The sequence below is a fragment of the Saccopteryx bilineata genome, chromosome 7 (assembly GCF_036850765.1).
Source record: "Saccopteryx bilineata isolate mSacBil1 chromosome 7, mSacBil1_pri_phased_curated, whole genome shotgun sequence".
Taxonomy (NCBI): Eukaryota; Metazoa; Chordata; class Mammalia; order Chiroptera; family Emballonuridae; genus Saccopteryx; species Saccopteryx bilineata.
In genome coordinates, this window is record NC_089496.1 from 42,717,303 (window position 1) to 42,734,435 (window position 17,133).

General features: G+C 47.8%; 1 protein-coding gene across 2 annotated transcripts in view; it reads right to left on the reverse strand.

Annotated features, from left to right (window-relative positions):
- Positions 1–13,713, reverse strand: part of GSDME (gasdermin E) — a 48,593-nt gene extending 34,880 nt beyond the window's left edge. For both annotated transcript variants that reach the window (XM_066240018.1, XM_066240019.1), the window contains exons 1-2: positions 13,608–13,713; positions 5,003–5,232 (exon numbers count right to left, since the gene is read on the reverse strand). In XM_066240018.1, the coding sequence (XP_066096115.1) occupies positions 5,003–5,213 (211 nt within the window). In that variant the 5' untranslated portion in view covers positions 5,214–5,232; positions 13,608–13,713. The remainder of the gene's footprint in view (positions 1–5,002; positions 5,233–13,607) is intronic.
- Between the last annotated feature and the right edge of the window lie 3,420 nt (positions 13,714–17,133).

The window sequence follows — 17,133 nt, forward strand, 5'->3', positions numbered from 1 at the left end:
AGCGTCAAGAGTGAGTCTTAGACAGATGTAACAGAGGGAATCTAGTCATTTTTTAAAAATAAAACATCGTTCAGCTTAAATATAAATAAAACGGAAATAATTTAAGTTATTTATTCTTTCTCTACAGACCAGTACCAAATGGCCCACGGACCGGTACCAGTCCGCGGCCCGGGGGTTGGGGACCACTGCTGTAGGTCACCTAGCCTTCCAGTCCTGCGGAGATGGTGGGAAACGTGAGGCTTGCCTCCACAACGGGAGGGGGCCACCAGGTCGCGTGTATGGGCGAAGGAGAATGGCGCCCGCACACCTGGGCGTCACCTGAGAGCCGGCGTGAACGGGTGGCCGGGGGCTCTCCTCTGTGCCTGTCTGGTTTTTCAACTTTCCCTTCCAATACATACATGTATAAACAGGCACACATACAGTATCTGAAGAATTAATGAGTATTTTTAAAGTAATACCCATTTAACTACCATCCTGGTGAAGAAAGAGGACATTTTAAATGTGTGCTTTTCCAATGTGAAGAGACTAGACAAAGATGACATGAACAGAGAAAAAACAGCATGCCCAGCCCAGGACACACACTCGAATGGCCAGCCTTACTCAGTATCTAGCAGGTTGGCCACCTGGGTTTATCCCTGGGGATCTCCCCTGCCCACCCACCAGGCTCCTGACCTTCATTACCATCTCCCTGCACATAATTCCCCTCCCAGGCTTATCGGTTTATATCTGACCTCTACCCGGTTACACAACTCCTTGTCACGTGCAGCTCTGTATCTCCGTCTTCCCTCTAGCCAGTGGGCGTGGCCCTTGTCCTCCCTCAGACCCATCCTGAACACACAGCCCCAGACTCTCCACTCTTCCTCCCGGCTCCCCAGACGCTAAGGAAGATGCTACCACCCCCCTGGTGTCCTAGCCTCCATCAAGTCTCCTGGGAGCTGCCGTGAGCCTCATCTGGTCACATCCAGGTGATCGCTACTGACTGCCTGCCTTCGAGTTCTGCCCTTCTTATCTCAACACTCAAGATACACACCTGGTGATCTCATGCTTGAACTGCCAGCATATTTCTACTATCCCATATTTCTACTGCTTGGATTTTTAATCCACCCAAATGCCACCATAAAACTACTCTGTCATCATCACTCCCTAACATACACTGAGCGTCTCTTAGGAACTTCACGCTTGGCTTTTTCTATCTCCCTGACCCAAGGCCCTCCTGGTACTTCATAAAAGATTCAAATCCACCTGGAGTCTGACAGGCTTCTTTCTTTCCACTCACTCACTGCCCCCAACACCTGTATTTCTTTCCCTCCAGGCAAGAAAATCCATTCCTTAATAACCATTCATTATCTCTGACATTTACAAAGCAGAGAATCATCTTCTTACCATTACCAGCAAAAAGAAGAGGCCTGTGAAAATGCCCCTAATTCAAAACCTTTTTCTCTTCGCACCTTGTAGAATACAGAAGGTGGAGGAAATGCCTTCGGAAGCAGCACAGAGCAGTGTTAGACTTCAAGGTTTTCTTACTGATATTCCCAGCAGGGGACCTCAGGTGATAATCATCTCCCTGAGCCTCAGGCTTCGCATACATAATTTAGAGATAATTAATAACAGCCACCTGCTGGATTCTGTTTCAAGTCCATGGATGTAAAGTATGTATGTTAGGCCTGGTACACAGTGGGTACTCAGTCTATGCATGGGGTTTAGGCCAAAACATTGTCTTTTTTTTTTTGCATTTTTCCGAAGTTAGAAGCAGGGAGGCAGTCAGACAGACTCCCGCATGCGCCTGACTGGGATCCACCTGGCGTGCCCACCAGGGGGTGATGCTCTGCCCATCTGAGGTGTTGCTCTGTTTCAGCCGGAGCCATTCTAGTGCCTGAGGCAGAGGCCATGGAGCTGTCCTCAGCACCTGGGCCAACTTTGCTCCAATGGAGCCTTGGCTGTGGGAGGGGAAGAGAGAGAGAGGAAGGAGAGGGGGAAGAGTGGAGAAGCAGATGGGGGCTTCTCCTGTGTGCCCTGGCCAGGAATTGAACCCGGGACTTCCACACGCCAGGCCGACGCTCTACCGCTGAGCCAACCAGCCAGGGCCAACGATGTCATTTCTAATAAACAGGGCAGTCCTAGACTGTAAAAAGTGCTACATAGACAGAAATTCTATCTTCAAGTCACAGTTTTGGTCTCAATAAGGTTATTACCGTTCCTGGAGACTCTGTCCCTAAGAACAGACCCCACAGCAGGTGAGGACAACCGAGACTATCTATGGTATTCCAAAAAGCCACTCTGATACACCTCCAAAGAGATGTCATTTGTGCACACTTCTGTCTCGAGTCATCAGCTGCTGCTGGGGGAAGGGAAGGAACAAGGAAACCAACAGGCCACCACTGGACAACAACCACGTCACCACTCCTCCAACCTTCACATCCCTGGGCAATGCGAACAGTCCAGCGTTGTTGCGAGTGGCAGGAAATAACAAAGGGGCAAGCATTCTGGATCTGCTTGCGGACGAGGCAGAGGACCTCTCTCGTCACAGTCCTAATACCAACAGGACACAGAACCAGGAGTGAGCCCTGCCCTAAGATGATTGACACTCCTTCACTGCAGTGACTACAGCCAACTTCACCCATCTCACATGCATCTTCATGACTCTTCAGGACACCACAAAAGAGGCACTTCAACAGCACAGAGGGATGAAATTCTGATTACTCAGGGGCCCATGATCTCTCTTGGGCTGGAGGAGATTACATAAAAGGAGTATCAATTCATTCACCCATCGCTCGACAGCTCTGATAATGAGGCTGGTGGAGGAAAGCCCTGCTGGAATGCTGGTCTGGAAGAAAGTCAGCTCATTATCGCCTCTCTCTCTCCTGCCCTTTAGTAGAGAGGCACTCACAAAACTAGAGAACTTTAGAACTGAAGGAGGACTTGGACAACATTTAGTCCAATAAGTAAGAGCTGATAATGATCATGTTCCACAAAGGAGTGTAGTAATGGGTACCTAAAGCCTTCAAAAGTTCCCAACATTTTGTGCATTAATTCTATCTTTAACGATCTACAGCAGCCCTAGCTGGGTAGCTCACTTGGTTAGAGCATCATCTGACACACCGTGTTTGCAGGTTCAATCCCTGGTCAGGGCACATACAAGAATCAACCAATGAATGCATAAGTAAATGGAATAACAAATTGATGTTTCCCCCCTCCCCACTTCTCTCTCTCTAAAATCAATTTTTAAAAAAAGAATCTATGCTAAAGCAATTGCTTAAAGGAAAAACAAAAACAAAAGTTCAAATCAGGCCCTGGCTGGTTGGCTCAGCAGTAGAGCATCAGCCCAGCGTGTGAAAGTCCTAGGCTCGATTCCTGGCAAGGACACACAGGAGAAGCACCCATCTGCTTCTCTACCCTTTCTCCTCTCCTTTCTCTCTGTCTCTCTCTTCTCCTCTTGCAGCCAAGGCTCCATTGGAGCAAAGTTGGCCCGGGCACTGAGGACAGCTCCATGGTCTCTGCCTCAGGTGCTAGAATGGCTCCAGTTACAATGGAGCAACACCCCAGATGGGCAGAGCATCACTCCCTGGTGGGCATGCAGGTAGATCCCAGTTGGGCGCATGCAGGAGTCTGTCTGACTGCCTCCCCACTTCTAACTTCAGAAAAATACAAAAAAAAAAAAATTCATATCAAAATGTTCATTGCAGCCTTATTTATTAAGCACTAAATTAAAATGGTTAAGCAAAGTAAAGTAGAAACACAAAAAGAAATACTACCGGTATGTGTTTGTTGAAAACAGTATTTAAAAATATTTAAATTTATGAAGGACCACTTATACAAGGTTCAATAAAAAATAAGGAGTATATAAAATTGACATGTAATATATTTCCAATTTTGTTTTTAAAAAATTAGATGCAGAGGAAAAACAGACTACAGTCCAAGAATTAATGGGAATTAACACTTGATGGGAGAATTTTTGTTGGTTTATTTTCATGTCTATGTTTATAAATACTTGACGGTAATAAGGAGTCTGACTGCATGACACCATTTTTTTTTTCTTCTTCTGAAGTGGGAAGCTGGGAAGTGGAGAGACAGACTCTGGCATATGCCCTACTGGAATCCACCTGACAAGCCCACTAGGGGGCAACAGTTGGCCTATCTGGGGTGTTGCTTCATTGCAACCAGAGCCATTCTAGCGCCTGAGACAGAGGCCATGGAGCCATCCTCAACACCCGGGCCAATTTTGCGGGAGGGGAAGAGAGAGAGAAAGGAGAGGGGGAAGCGTGGAGAAGCATATGGGCGCTTCTCCTGTGTGCCCTGGTCAGGAATCGAACCCAGGACATCTACATTCGGGGCCGATGCTCTACCACTGAGCCAGCCAGCCAGGGCCCTGACTCTATTTTTGATGTTTACTGCTGACAGCTTTTAAGCCTGCTCTCTTCCCTTTCTGTTCCACATCTGGGCAAGCTGGCAAGGAAATCCAGGTGCCCCCTCCATTGGCATGGACAGGAAGTTCAACCTTTGCAAGCCCCAGCCGACATGCAGAAGAACCTTCACCCCACCTCCTTGTCACAATGAAAGCTGACTCCATCTCCTGATCCCCCTTTACTCTAGCTGTTTATGGTCCAGCCTGGGAGCCTGCCGTGCTCTCCCCAGAAAGTTTCACTACATGCGTAATAAAACTCCACACTCTCCTGACAGATAGGCGGCATCATCAGCCGCAATACCAAACCAGTTCTGGGTGGTAGGTCAATTCCACAGATGTTGAGTGGTCACAACATCTACAATGGGCATGTCACTTTTATATCCAAAACTGCAATACTATTTTTTCCTAAACTATAACCTTTCAGTTCAGGTCTGCAGAATTAAGTCATTTGAAGAAAAGATGTTTTGAAGATGGTAGGCAATGAAACAGAAAAATATCAAATGGTATCACCTTATCATCACTCAAGGCAACATGTGTTCTAGAAGAATCGTCATCATCTGTTCTGGAACTGATTGTGAAATAGAAGAAAAAGAAATGTACCTGGACTCAGAGCTTGGTCTTCCGTAAGCACATCTCCAAGACTGACAGATAAAAACTGGTATTTGGGTCTCTGCCAGCACCAGAATCTGTTTTTCTTGGTCACCAGACTTAGAAGTTGTAACTTATCGGAGTCATTCAGGTTCGATACTGCAATCAGGTTGCCTCCGTCATCGACTTCTCTAAGGAAATTCCTTGTTGCTTTGGCAAACATTTTGAGAACTCCAGATTACCTGGAAAAAAAAAATAACGTTACCCCCAAATTAAAGAAGTTATCATTTGTGACTTTTTTCTAAAATTACCTGATTTTCTTTCCAGTATCAATCAGTATACATGGGAAAAAGTACCTTCTCTCTAGGAAAACCTCTCGCCTGAGTTCAGTGGATGACAAAGAAATCAAATTGCAACACTGAAAGGGTATAATGTGTAGAAGTCAGGATAGGCGAGGTTATGCTTCAGAAACAAGCAACTTCGAAATCCTAGTGGCTTATAACAACAAAGGTTTATTTATTTCTCACACCACATGTCCAGACTAGGACGACAGGAGAGTTTTGCCACCATGGTCCTTCAGGGATCCAGACCGAAGGGGCAGCCACCATCCTCAGCACTGTCAGTCATCACCCCGAAGAAAAGAGAGTTCGGGAAAGTCTCACACAGGCAATTAAATGCTCTGGCCCCAAACTGACACACAAAATGGCTACTCACAATTTGTTCGAATTAGTCACGTAGCTTCAGCCAATCATAATGGTCAGGAAATACAATTCTACACTGAGTATTTGGAAGGTAGAGACCTGGAAATATTTGTTGAACAACATGCCGACTACCCCAATTTGGATCGTACTCAGGACCACTTCTCTGAAGAGTCAGATGTGCTTTCTCTCTACACTCTGGGATTTCCCCCCTATTTATAAGTGGGAAGTACCTAAGCTGTTACTTTTTGCATGTTTTAGAATCCCAGAAATAAAGGCCCAGTCACTCTTCAGCTGAAGGAAGAAAGAAATGCCCTATTGTAACATAAAAAAGGACTATATTCAGTGAATGAGTTAGAGACCATTCGATAAATGGTGCTAGATCCATTGGCTAATCATCTGGAAGAAATAAAGCCAAATCCCGACCTCATGCCATACAAAAGAGCAAATTCTCAATGGATTCAATTTATTTTTCTGAGGAAAAAATGAAACCATAAAAAGCTAGAAAAAATACAAATATCTGTACAAATTGTAAATGCAAAAGGCCTTTAGGAAGACAAATGAAAAAAAAGCTTGTAATATTTATAACAAAGTAACAAAGAACTAGAATACTATATAAAAAACTTTTACAGATAAAGTTTTAATTATACTGTAGTATAAACATGAGCGAAGGTTATAAACAATTCACAATACATTAACATACATGTCTACACACACATATATAAGCATTCTTACCTAAAAAAGCACAAACAAAAATAAGATTTTTTTAAAAAAAACTATCCATGGTCAAAGGATAAACTGTCTTGTGAACAAAAACTGTGTTTTATTTGTGTTTGTTCCCTGGTGTATGGCAATAACATTGATAATAAAATCACCCAACGTGCCTGACCTCTGGTGGCACAGTGGATAAAACACTGACCTGGAACGCTGAGGTCACCAGTTCGAAATCCTGGGTTGTCTGGTCAAGGCACATTTGAGAAGCAACTACTCTGAGATGATGCTTCCTGCTCCTCCCCTCCTTTTTCTCTCTCCCCTCTCTCTAAAATCAATTAAAAAAATCTTTTTTTAAAAATCACAATGTGAGAGCTGGGAGCAGTCTTAGACATTAAGTAATAAATCTCCTCTAGGAAATCAGAAAACATTTCTCTTACCTATCACTAGTTCTCTAAAAATATCTTCTTAGATTACTGTGTTGTTGCTTAACCCTGTTCTTGTATATTAACAATTTAGAATGACTATTTAAGGAAGGGATTCTAAAACATGCAAAAAGTGCCTGACCAGGCAGTGGTGCAGTGGATAGAGCGTCAGACTGAGACACAGAGGACTCAGGTTCGAAACCCCGAGGTCACCAGCTTGAGCACGAGCTCATCTGGCTTGAGCATGTGTTCACCAGCTTGAGAGCGGAGTTGCAGGCTTGAGCGTGGAATCATAGACATGACCCCATGGTCACTGGCTTGAGCAAGGGGTCACTCGCTCTGCTGGAACTCCCCAGTCAAGGCACATATGAGAAATCAATCAGTGAACAACTAAGGAGCTGCGATGAAGAACTGATGCTTCTCATCTCTCTCCCTTCCTGTCTGTCTGTCCCTATCTGTCCCTCTCTCTGTCTTCATCTCTGTCACTAAAAAAATAAAATAAATAAATAAATAAATAAATAAATAAATAAAACACGCAAAGAGTGCCTTTCTGGTAAACAGCGAACTGCAAAGAAGGAAAATTGGGTAAGTATGCTCCGGTTCTCTTCTCTAATCAGTTTATCTCTCACTATACTAAACATAAGAGTCCTACATGCAATAGGCCACTCATTCATTCTTCAAAACATTTATTGACTCATTCATTAATTATTCTTAAGTACACAGGTACCGTGTTTAAGCACTTAGAATACAGAGACAAAAAGTAGTTTTCCTCCTTAATGAGCTACTAGTTTGTGGCCAGGTGGAGAAGAAAGCAGCTAAGTTTTACCTGGATGTTGGCGCAGATTGCTACAAGGAATGAACTGAGAAAAAGGCATCTAAATTCGAATACAGAGGAGCCTAGGGCCACAGAAGGCAGGCGGCATCCACGCCGCACTGGGTGGGCTCAGCGGCAGTAAGCAGGTGACAGGCGGCATCCACGCCGCACTGGGTGGGCTCAGCGGCAGTAAGCAGGTGACAGGCGGCAACCACGCCGCACTGGGTGGGCTCAGCGGCAGTAAGCAGGTGACAAGCACCGGAGGATGCGGGAGGCGCTGGGATTGCGGAACAGAAAGCAAAGCCAGACTGGGGAGCAGCCAGCGCTGATGTCCAGGATACGTCGTTTTGTGTGGAGATGCCCATCACCACCTCCTCGGCAGACCTGGAGCCGCTTTGCAGGCTCGGGATTGGCTCCTGCACGGGAGCACAGGGTTCTTGAGTGTGGAGGGACAAAGGACAAGGACGAGGGACCCAGTTACCAGAGCGGGAATCCAGGAGGAAGCGGCTCGCTCGTTGGGGAACAGTAACACAGTACCTGCTGAGAGCGTATCTAGGAGAAGGCGCAAGATTCCCTTCGCCAAACACAGATTCCCTTTGCCAAAAACTTTCAAGAAAATAAGGTCTCCCCAGTGATCTGAATGAATTCACCCTGCTTGTCCAAGAAAGGAGCCACAGCGGAACCTGCCTCAGTTTACCACTGGTGTCAGGATCTCTATTTCTATGGCTTCTTTTCTGGGACAACCCGAAAGGGAGTTAGTTCACTAACTTGCCTTCCGATCAAACAGGTCTCTGAAGAAGTCAAATCAAACCTGCCATTCAAAAACAAGCAAAACATCACAACACCCATCTGTTGTGAACAGCCTTGGTCACCAACACCAATTCTCCCCAGAGGGATTCGAGGATGGAGACAGAACTCCTAAACCAACTTTTTTGTTTGTTTGTTTGGTCTAACATCAAACACAGCCATTTTCCTTCTTGACAGGGGAGGTCGCTTTAGGGAGAGTTAATGGCGGTGGCCATTGCTTTGCAGGTTTTTATTAGACTCGGGCTTATTCAATCAAGGAACTCTGGGAATAATCTCCCTGTGAAGTTAAATTAGAGGTTTCTTTTTAATACTGTTTGAATGCATGATATATTTTCACGGCTCACATGTCTAAATTATGTATAAAGATATACACCAGCCTGACTAGGTGGTGGCACAGTGGATAGAGAGTCGGACTGGGATGCCAAGGACCCTGGTTCGAGACCCTGAGGTCGCCAGCTTGAGCGCAGGCTTATCTGGTTTGAGCAGAGGCTCACCAGCTTGGACCCAAGGTTGCTGGCCCGAGCAAGGGGTTACTCGGTCTGCTGAAGGCCCGTGGTCAAGGCACATATGAGAAAGCAATCAATGAACAACTAAGGTGTCGCAATGTGCAACGAAAAACGAATGATTGATGCTTCTCATCTCTCTGTTCCTGTCTGTCTGTCCCTGTCTATCCCTCTCTCTCTCTGTCTCTGTAAAAAAAAATAAATAAAGATAGACACCAAGAAATCCCATTTCTACCCAGGTCCCATTCCCTCCCCCCACCATGTTTCTTCATACAGATACCAGCAAAAAGGAGTCTGCGCACTGCCCTGCTTTCTGTCATGTGACAATCTATCCCGGAGCTCTTTCCATGCTGTCACCTTCTCTGTGGCTGCATCATACGCCATCACGTGGCTATACCACTGCTTACCTAATCTGTCCTGCACTGCCAATCACTTGGGTTATTTCTACACTCGTGTTACTATAAAAATGCCACACTACACACTCCTGAATGTATGTTTTCCTCACACATGGGCAAGGGCACCTGAAGGGAGACTTTTAGAAGAGACTGCGAGATCGGTGGGTGAACGCTGCTAGAATTTACAGGCTGTATGGGTTTGCAGTCCCACCAATAAGATCTGGAAGAATCGGTCTCAGCAACAATGTGTTATCAAATGTTTGTATTTTTGTCAGTCTCACAGGTGAGAAATGGCATCTCAGTACAGTTCTATTTTAATACAAATGGAGTGAGGCATCTTTTGTTTAAAGCCTGCGTATTTCTTTTTCTTAACTATGTCGTTGGCCTATTTTCTACTGTTTTTTCTCTTTATTCCTAGGAACATTTGATATAATAAATCAGGTAGGATACAGACTAGAAATTTAATACAGTGGTTTGTCACGTGGCTTTGGGAGATAATAAGCTATAATACCATTCTCAAATATCTGAAATAACTGGCCAGAAAAACTAAACAATATGCCGAGGGCCAACTGAAGGATCTAAAACTCGTGTTGCCTTAAATTAAGCACAAAAAACATCTCAACCAGAAATCAGATTTCATTTTCAAAATCCATAATGTCCCCACCCAAAAGTAGATGAAAATGGCCCCAGGAAAGATCTGGCTCAAATGCTCATGGCCCAAAACCCACTGCACTTCGTGGCTGACCAGACCCAGGGATCTCACACTGGGCCCTCAGAACTCGATCAGCAAATAGTCCCTACTCGCCTGCCTTCTGGCTTCCCAGCTCAAAGCCGAACTCAGAGCAGCGCAGTCAGTGTGGTGAGGATATGCAAGCCTGAATCAGACTCCCGGACAGGACACCTCTAGGGAAAAGACCGAGAAAGCAAGATGACACAAAGTCAGAAAAGCATGTGGCCCAGTGGTGCCGTGGGCTCTGGAGCAAAGAAGCCTAAAAAATAGTTGCCAGGGGAACAATTGCATGAGAATATCCTATAATAACTAGTGTCCATTCTTAAGATGGATTCAGAGGGACAGAGCATCAAATCTTTGAATTGGAAAGGACCCAGTTCTTTCTAGTATCCAATTCAAGATTCTCCTGTGGAGCAGCTCTGGTTGATCACCAGACCTCTGCTCAAACAGTTCTAGGGAAGAAACCTCCACATCAAAATAAACTAGATTGGACCTGGCCGGTTGGTTCAGTGGTGGAGCGGTCGACCTGGCATGCGGGAGTCCCAGGTTCAATTCCCGGCCAGGGCACACAGAAGAAGCGCCCATCTGCTTCTCCACCCCTCCCCCTCTCCTTTCTCTCTGTCTCTCTCTTCCCCTCCCACAGCCAGGGCTCCATTAGAGCAAAGTTGGCCAGGGCACTAAGGATGGCTCTGTGGCCTCTGCCTCAGGCACTAGAATGGCTCTGGTTGCCACAGAGCAATGCCCCAGATGGGCGGAGCATCGCCCCCTGGTGGACGTGCCAGGTGGATCCCGTCGGGCACATGCGGGAGTCTGTCTGACTGCCTCCCCGTTTCCAACTTCAGAAAAATACAAGAAGGGAAAATAAATAAATAAATAAATAAACAAACTAGATCAAGAAGGGGTAGGGGTAACTGCATACTAACTACCTACTCTGTGTGCCAGGCACTGGGCTAAATCCTCTCCACGCATTTCTTCACTTACTCTTCACAACGACCCAAGTAGACATTGGCACATTTTACAGATGTGGAAATTGAAGTTCAAAGATGTTCAAAGAAATTGCCCAATATCACAAGAAAAAAAAAGTAGCAGCTCTGACATCTGGAAACTGGCCTGGCACTCTCAGCGCTGGTGTTGCAAGGGGCCGGCCTGGCTTTTTCCTGGTGAACATGAACAATGTCACAGAACAGCGACATCAGGCCAGGCCACACTGGTCGTGACAAATCAAGAGAGAAACAAGACCTCTCATGATCTTATCTGACCACAGACCAAATATGAACCCTGTCCGAACCACAACAATGACCAAACTCCCCCACTATCTCCACCAATCCTGGCTACTGGGTGTCTGCTGCTTCCTGGCCAACCGCAGGTTTACTCTGCCCTCCTTTGGGGAAAGATTTAGGAAGATACTCAATACAATCTCCTCCCTTTCCTGGCAGCATCCATCAGAGCGAGGTCTTGTTCTCCTAAACTCTCCCCCAAATCACCTCCAAGCCCAAATCCTTTAACTTCTAACACCCATATACTGAGAAACCCCGGGCTTCCCCATGGTATGAGGTCTCCCTCCATGTGACAAGCAACAAACCCAACTTGTTCAACTCTAAATGTGTTCTGAGAAGGAACTAAGTGTCACATTAAGAATTAATGCTGAGCCCTGGCCGGTTGGCTCAGTGGTAGCACCAGCCAGCGTGTGGATGTCCCACATTCGATTCTGGTCAAGGCACACAGAAGCACCCATCTGCTTCTCCACCCTTCCTGCTCTCTTTTCTCTCTGTCTCTCTTTTCCCCTCCCGCAGCCAAGGCTCCACTGGAGGAAAGTTGGCCCGGGCATTGAAGATGGGTCCATTGGCCCCTGACTCAGGCGCTAAAATATGGTTCCTGTTGCAATAGAGCAAGTGCCCCAGATGGGCAGAGCATCGCCCCCTAGTGGGCTTGCCAGGTGGATCAAGGTCCGGGCAGATGCGAGAGTCTGTCTCTGCTTCCCCTCCTCTCACTAAAAAATAAATAAAATTAAAAAGAATTAATGCCGAGCCCAGATTCCAACCCAGACCTGCCTCCCCAGCCTGAACCATGACCACCCTGCTCTGTTGATGCCCTTGTTTCTTTGTTTTTTTTTTTTTAATTTGGGCTACAAATGACTCATTTTGTCAAGGAAGAAAGCGTGCTTGAAAGGGTCAACTTCAGTTACGGCGAAAGCACAACCCATGGCTATGGAACACGCTATTTCCTCACCACCCAGGGAAATGAGACAGTGCTGCACCGTCTCACAGTAACTGCAGTGCATTCTGAACTATCTTCAGTGTTCTCCATAACCAAGTGCAACAGTCTGCTGAACAGGTGTCATCCTTTTCTGCCTTCGGTGCTTACGGCCCAGCACCTGGGATCACTTTTATAATAAGGCAAATTAAAGACCACGTACCCTATCATTTCTTTCTCAAATAAAAATCAGTGTGTGAAATTAAAAAAAAAAATGGTCACAAGACAGGCCTGAGCTAGAAAAAAAGAGTCAGGATGAAGCAGCAATGGCTTTCGGGAGGTGCAGGGGATAACAAAAGAGAGACCGATTAAAACTAGAAAAGACCCCTCTGCTCCCCTTTAGGATTCAAAAAAGAAAAGCACTTCTGGAAACTATACAGGTTCCTCTAAAAGCAAACGAGCTCCGGGGCTGCAGCTGGGAGGTGAACTGTATTTCTCAGATCTCTCTAATTGCCTGGGCTCAACTTCTCCCGGCTGTTTTCCTTCCACAGAGGAAGGAGCACGTTGGTGGTGGATTTTGAAACCAATTCATTGACTAATGTATTCAGTTGTTGTCTCTGACCTCGCAGCACTTGTTTCATTCGGCCCCGACTCGGTTGTCAACCTGCCTCCCGAGGGTAGGGGCGTCAGACACCCGCCTCCCCCCCTCGCACTCACGCCCTTGAACACAGAGTGGTCTCAGAGCGAGGTGTTAGCACGCTCTGCCCCGAGCGCCCTCCCGTCTTCACCTCGCGGGTGCGGGTGGGAAGCGGGCTCCCGGGGGATCTGAAGTCCACACGTGCGGGCCCCAGGAAGCCCGGCGGGCGGCTGTGATGGCCTCCCACCCCCCGCGGAGAACACCAGGTGTCCAGGCCTTCTCCCCATCCAGACCTGGGCGGGCGGATGCGGCTCGTTCCCGCGCACAGACTGAATCCCAGGTCTGCGGCGGCCTTTCCCGCACACCCGGAGGGGAGGCCGGAACAAAGAATGAAGGAGTGGGGAAGGGGTGGTGGCGCGGGAAGACGGAGGTACCAGCTGCCCTTGCAACAAGCAGGGGAGGAAGTGGCAGCGGGAAGGGGGATGGGAACGGGATCGGGGAGCGCAGGGGACGGGGGCAGTGAAGGGGAGAGGAGGGCGCGACGCGGCCAGCTGTGCAGCTGCGGGGGGACGACGGCCCGCCTCCCATCGAGGGACAGGGAGAGGTGTCCCAGACAGGAGAGCGCCGCGCGGACCCGCTCCCGCAGCGGGACGCCACACCGGGCACCCACAGGAGCCGCAGCAGACGAAGCCCGGCGCACTCACCTTCCGCGCCCGCAGCTCGGTCCCCGCAACCCGGTCCCAGAAGGCGCGCGATCCGCGCTCCACGCCCCGCTCGGGCCCGTGTCTAGGAAGCCCAGGGGGGCGGGCCGGGGGCGGGGGCTCAGAGGGCCGGTCGGCGGACCTTTGCTCGTCCCCGCCCCCTGAGCAGGGCGGCCGGGGCAGCGGGAGGGCCTGGCGGGGCGGGCGCGGCAGCCCGGATCCGTGAGCCACCGGGCGCAGAGGGGCCAGGGCCGGGATGCAGCCGAGACGGGGCCGGGGACGGCCGGCTGCGTCCTGAGACCTGCCCGAAGGCTCCCTTTATTGGGGGACTGCCCCGGAGCCGGCCGATTGCGCCCCAGGGCTGGCCCCAGGGGCTCCCCTGAGACCTGCCCGAAGGTTCCCTTTATTGGGGGACTGCCCCGGAGCCGGCCGCTTGCGCCCCAGGGGCTCCCCTCCCGCCCGCAGCACAGTGGCTCGGGCGCTGCGCCGGGAAATGGCCTGGACCCGCCACGGCAGTGGGACGTGGACTGGCACTGTGGCTTCGCGGTCCCACCGAGGCCTCTCTAGCCTGAGGGACAGCCTCTCATGTCCGTGCCTGGGAGTGTCCGGATTCGTGCTGTGACTGTGCTACACTGAGTCCTGACGCTCATTAATAACTCATGTAACTGTATTCCGAGTTCCTCGAGGACAGAAGCCAGCATCTCACATACCAAATGAACGAGTGTGAACATAGTTGGTGCCCAGCGGGTGCTTGCTGATTGACTGCCTTCAACCTTACATTTATTTCTTCAGTCTGTACCAATGCACGAGAGAAAATAAATGTCTGCCCTCTGAGAACTTATGCTCAGGTGTATTGAGTTTTGTTGCTCTCTTCAACAGGGCCGGGGAAGAGACAGGGCTCTCCCCCTGGGCCCCACGTGCTCAGTATATCACTAGATGACAGTTACCCCACATCCTCGTATTTCACTAAGGCCGTCCCCGATTCTAGATGCTTCTCAACTTAAGATGGGGCTACATCTAGAATCAGGGGTCTCAAACTCGGGCCCGCGGGCTGCATGCGGCCCGCCCACCAATTTTGTGCGGCCCTCAGACTGGCCCGCAGACTAATCCACGAAGTTTGATTAGTCTGCGGGCCGCACAAAATTGGTGGGCGGGCCGCGAGTTTGAGACCCCTGAATGAACTGAAAATACCTTAAGTTGAAAATGCATTTCATACACCTAACCTACCAAACATCATGGCTTAGTCTAACTAGCTTAAACATGCTCAGAACACTTGCATCAGCCTCCAGTTGGGCAGAATCATCGAATAATACACTGTATGGTGAGGACTGTTTACCCTGGCGATGGTGTGACTCACTAGGAGCTGTGGCTGGTTGCCACAGCCCAGCATCACCAGAGAGTGTCCTACTGCTGCACAGTCCTAGATATAAATCAATCTACTGATTGCATATTGCTTTCACACTATCGTAGAGTAGAAAAATGGTTAAGTCACCTCATGCTAAGTCAGAAACCATCTGTATTCAAATTAACAGGCAGCTCACCAACCTCCAGGAACATTCCTAGTTCTCTCCTGCTTTATTTTTCTCCTTTGCACTGATCACCATCTAATAGATTATATGTACATACCATCCTTATATACCTACATACCTACATACCATTCGGGAGTTTATCTTTCCCTTCCCTGGAATGTCAGCTCCATGCGGGCAGTCTTTTGTCTGTTTTGTTCACTCTACCCAGCACCTAATATCAATAGTACTCGAAGTGTGGTAGTCAGTACATAGTTGTTTAATTAATTAAAGTATCCTCCTGTTTGTTCTCCAACTAAATTGTGAGTCTCACTCATCTTCGCAGTGCCTGGCACAGGTAGGTGCACACTTGTTGTTGGATGAGTGAGTGAATAGAAATCGCGGAGAATTGTGGTCCTCTTGAGGCCCCCTGCCTTCCCAAAGAGATTAGGTATTGAAAGAAAAAAATGAATCACTTTCCTGGCCCCATCAAGCGACATTTCATGTAGGCTAGTGGTTCTCAATCTTTATAAAATCATTTAGTGATGACTCTGGCTTGCTATCAGAGATTACTACCTCCTCACATGGGCCATTAATCTTAAGGACATCCTCATAAACAGCATGTTCATGAGGTTCCCATCCCACCAGCCCAGTTCTCTGTCTGCACAGGTTACCCCTTATAACTGAGAGTGCATGGGCTTTCTGGTGTAACAGTTACTCCAGTGGCTTCAGATTCTTTCATTCTTTTTGTCCTGTTCATTGCCTTTCAATTAAATGCCTAAGGAAGTTAGTGATCAGATCAGCAGCTAATATTTATATAGCATTTTCGATTTACCATCGCCAAGCATGGTTCTGAGTATGTTACGTGCAGTGATTGGCTCATCTAATTCTCACAGCAACCGGTTGCAGGTCCAAGTTACACATAAGTAAAATGAGGCACAAGCTGGAAAGCCCACCCAGCCAGGAAGAGAAAAAGCCAAGGTTTAAACACATCATTTGATACCATCTCAACTTTTAAACTACCAGATAGTACACACTCTTCAGAACAGAGAACAGGAAACCCCATGAGTCACATCACCAAGCAGTGTTTGAACACACCTGAGTGTGTTGGGAAGGAGGGATGAATTATGTGTAACGAGATCCCCTCCATTCCCCTCCCCTCTTCCACCTCCCTCTTCCTCCCTCTCCCCTTCTCCAGAGATCCCCTCCGTTCCCCTCCCCTCTTCTACCTCCCTCTTCCTCCCTCTCCCCTTCTCCAGGGCTACTGCCCTTGTCCCATGGCGGCAGGATCAGGAGGATTCTGGCAAAGCCCTAACTGAGGGTCTCCGCTTTTCTGTTTTATTTTTGAGCCGTGTTTATTGTCATGAAATAAAAGCATTTGAAGACATAGATGAACAAATACAAGATGGGAACTTTTAGCCCAGTGAGAAAATAAAGTGAATAAGAAGAGAACATCAAACCTCAGTAATCCCACTTCTCTGTAGATATGCCCCTTTAGGAAAATGGAGCTGTATGGGAACTGAATTTCCCAGGAGATAAACTGGGGTGGTCATAGGACGAACAAGTCTTAGTTTATATAAAATATATTGAATCTTTTTAAAAGCAATGTTTCAAGTTACGGGACTTCTGAAACCCATCGATGGGGAGTCGTGTGTCCCCTACAGTGTTTGGCAAACAGTCAACAGAGCCAAATATCAACAGTACAACGATTGAAATTTCTTTTGAGAGCCAAGTTTTTTGAACTTAAACTATATAGGTAGGTACATTGTTATTAACTTAATTAGGGTACTCCTAAGCTGGCCTTTGTGTCCACACTCAAGGGCCCAAAGAGCCGCATGAGGCTCACGAGCTGCAGTTTGCCGACCACTGCCCTACACTATCCCTGGATCTTTAATGAGTAACCAACTTGTAAAGGCCAGCAAAGTGTGATCAAATTCACGAATGGGGTATATTTCATAACGGAACATCTTAACGCACCAGCTCTGTAGGGCTGCCATAATCACTTCCTAGTTCTTGGGGAGCCA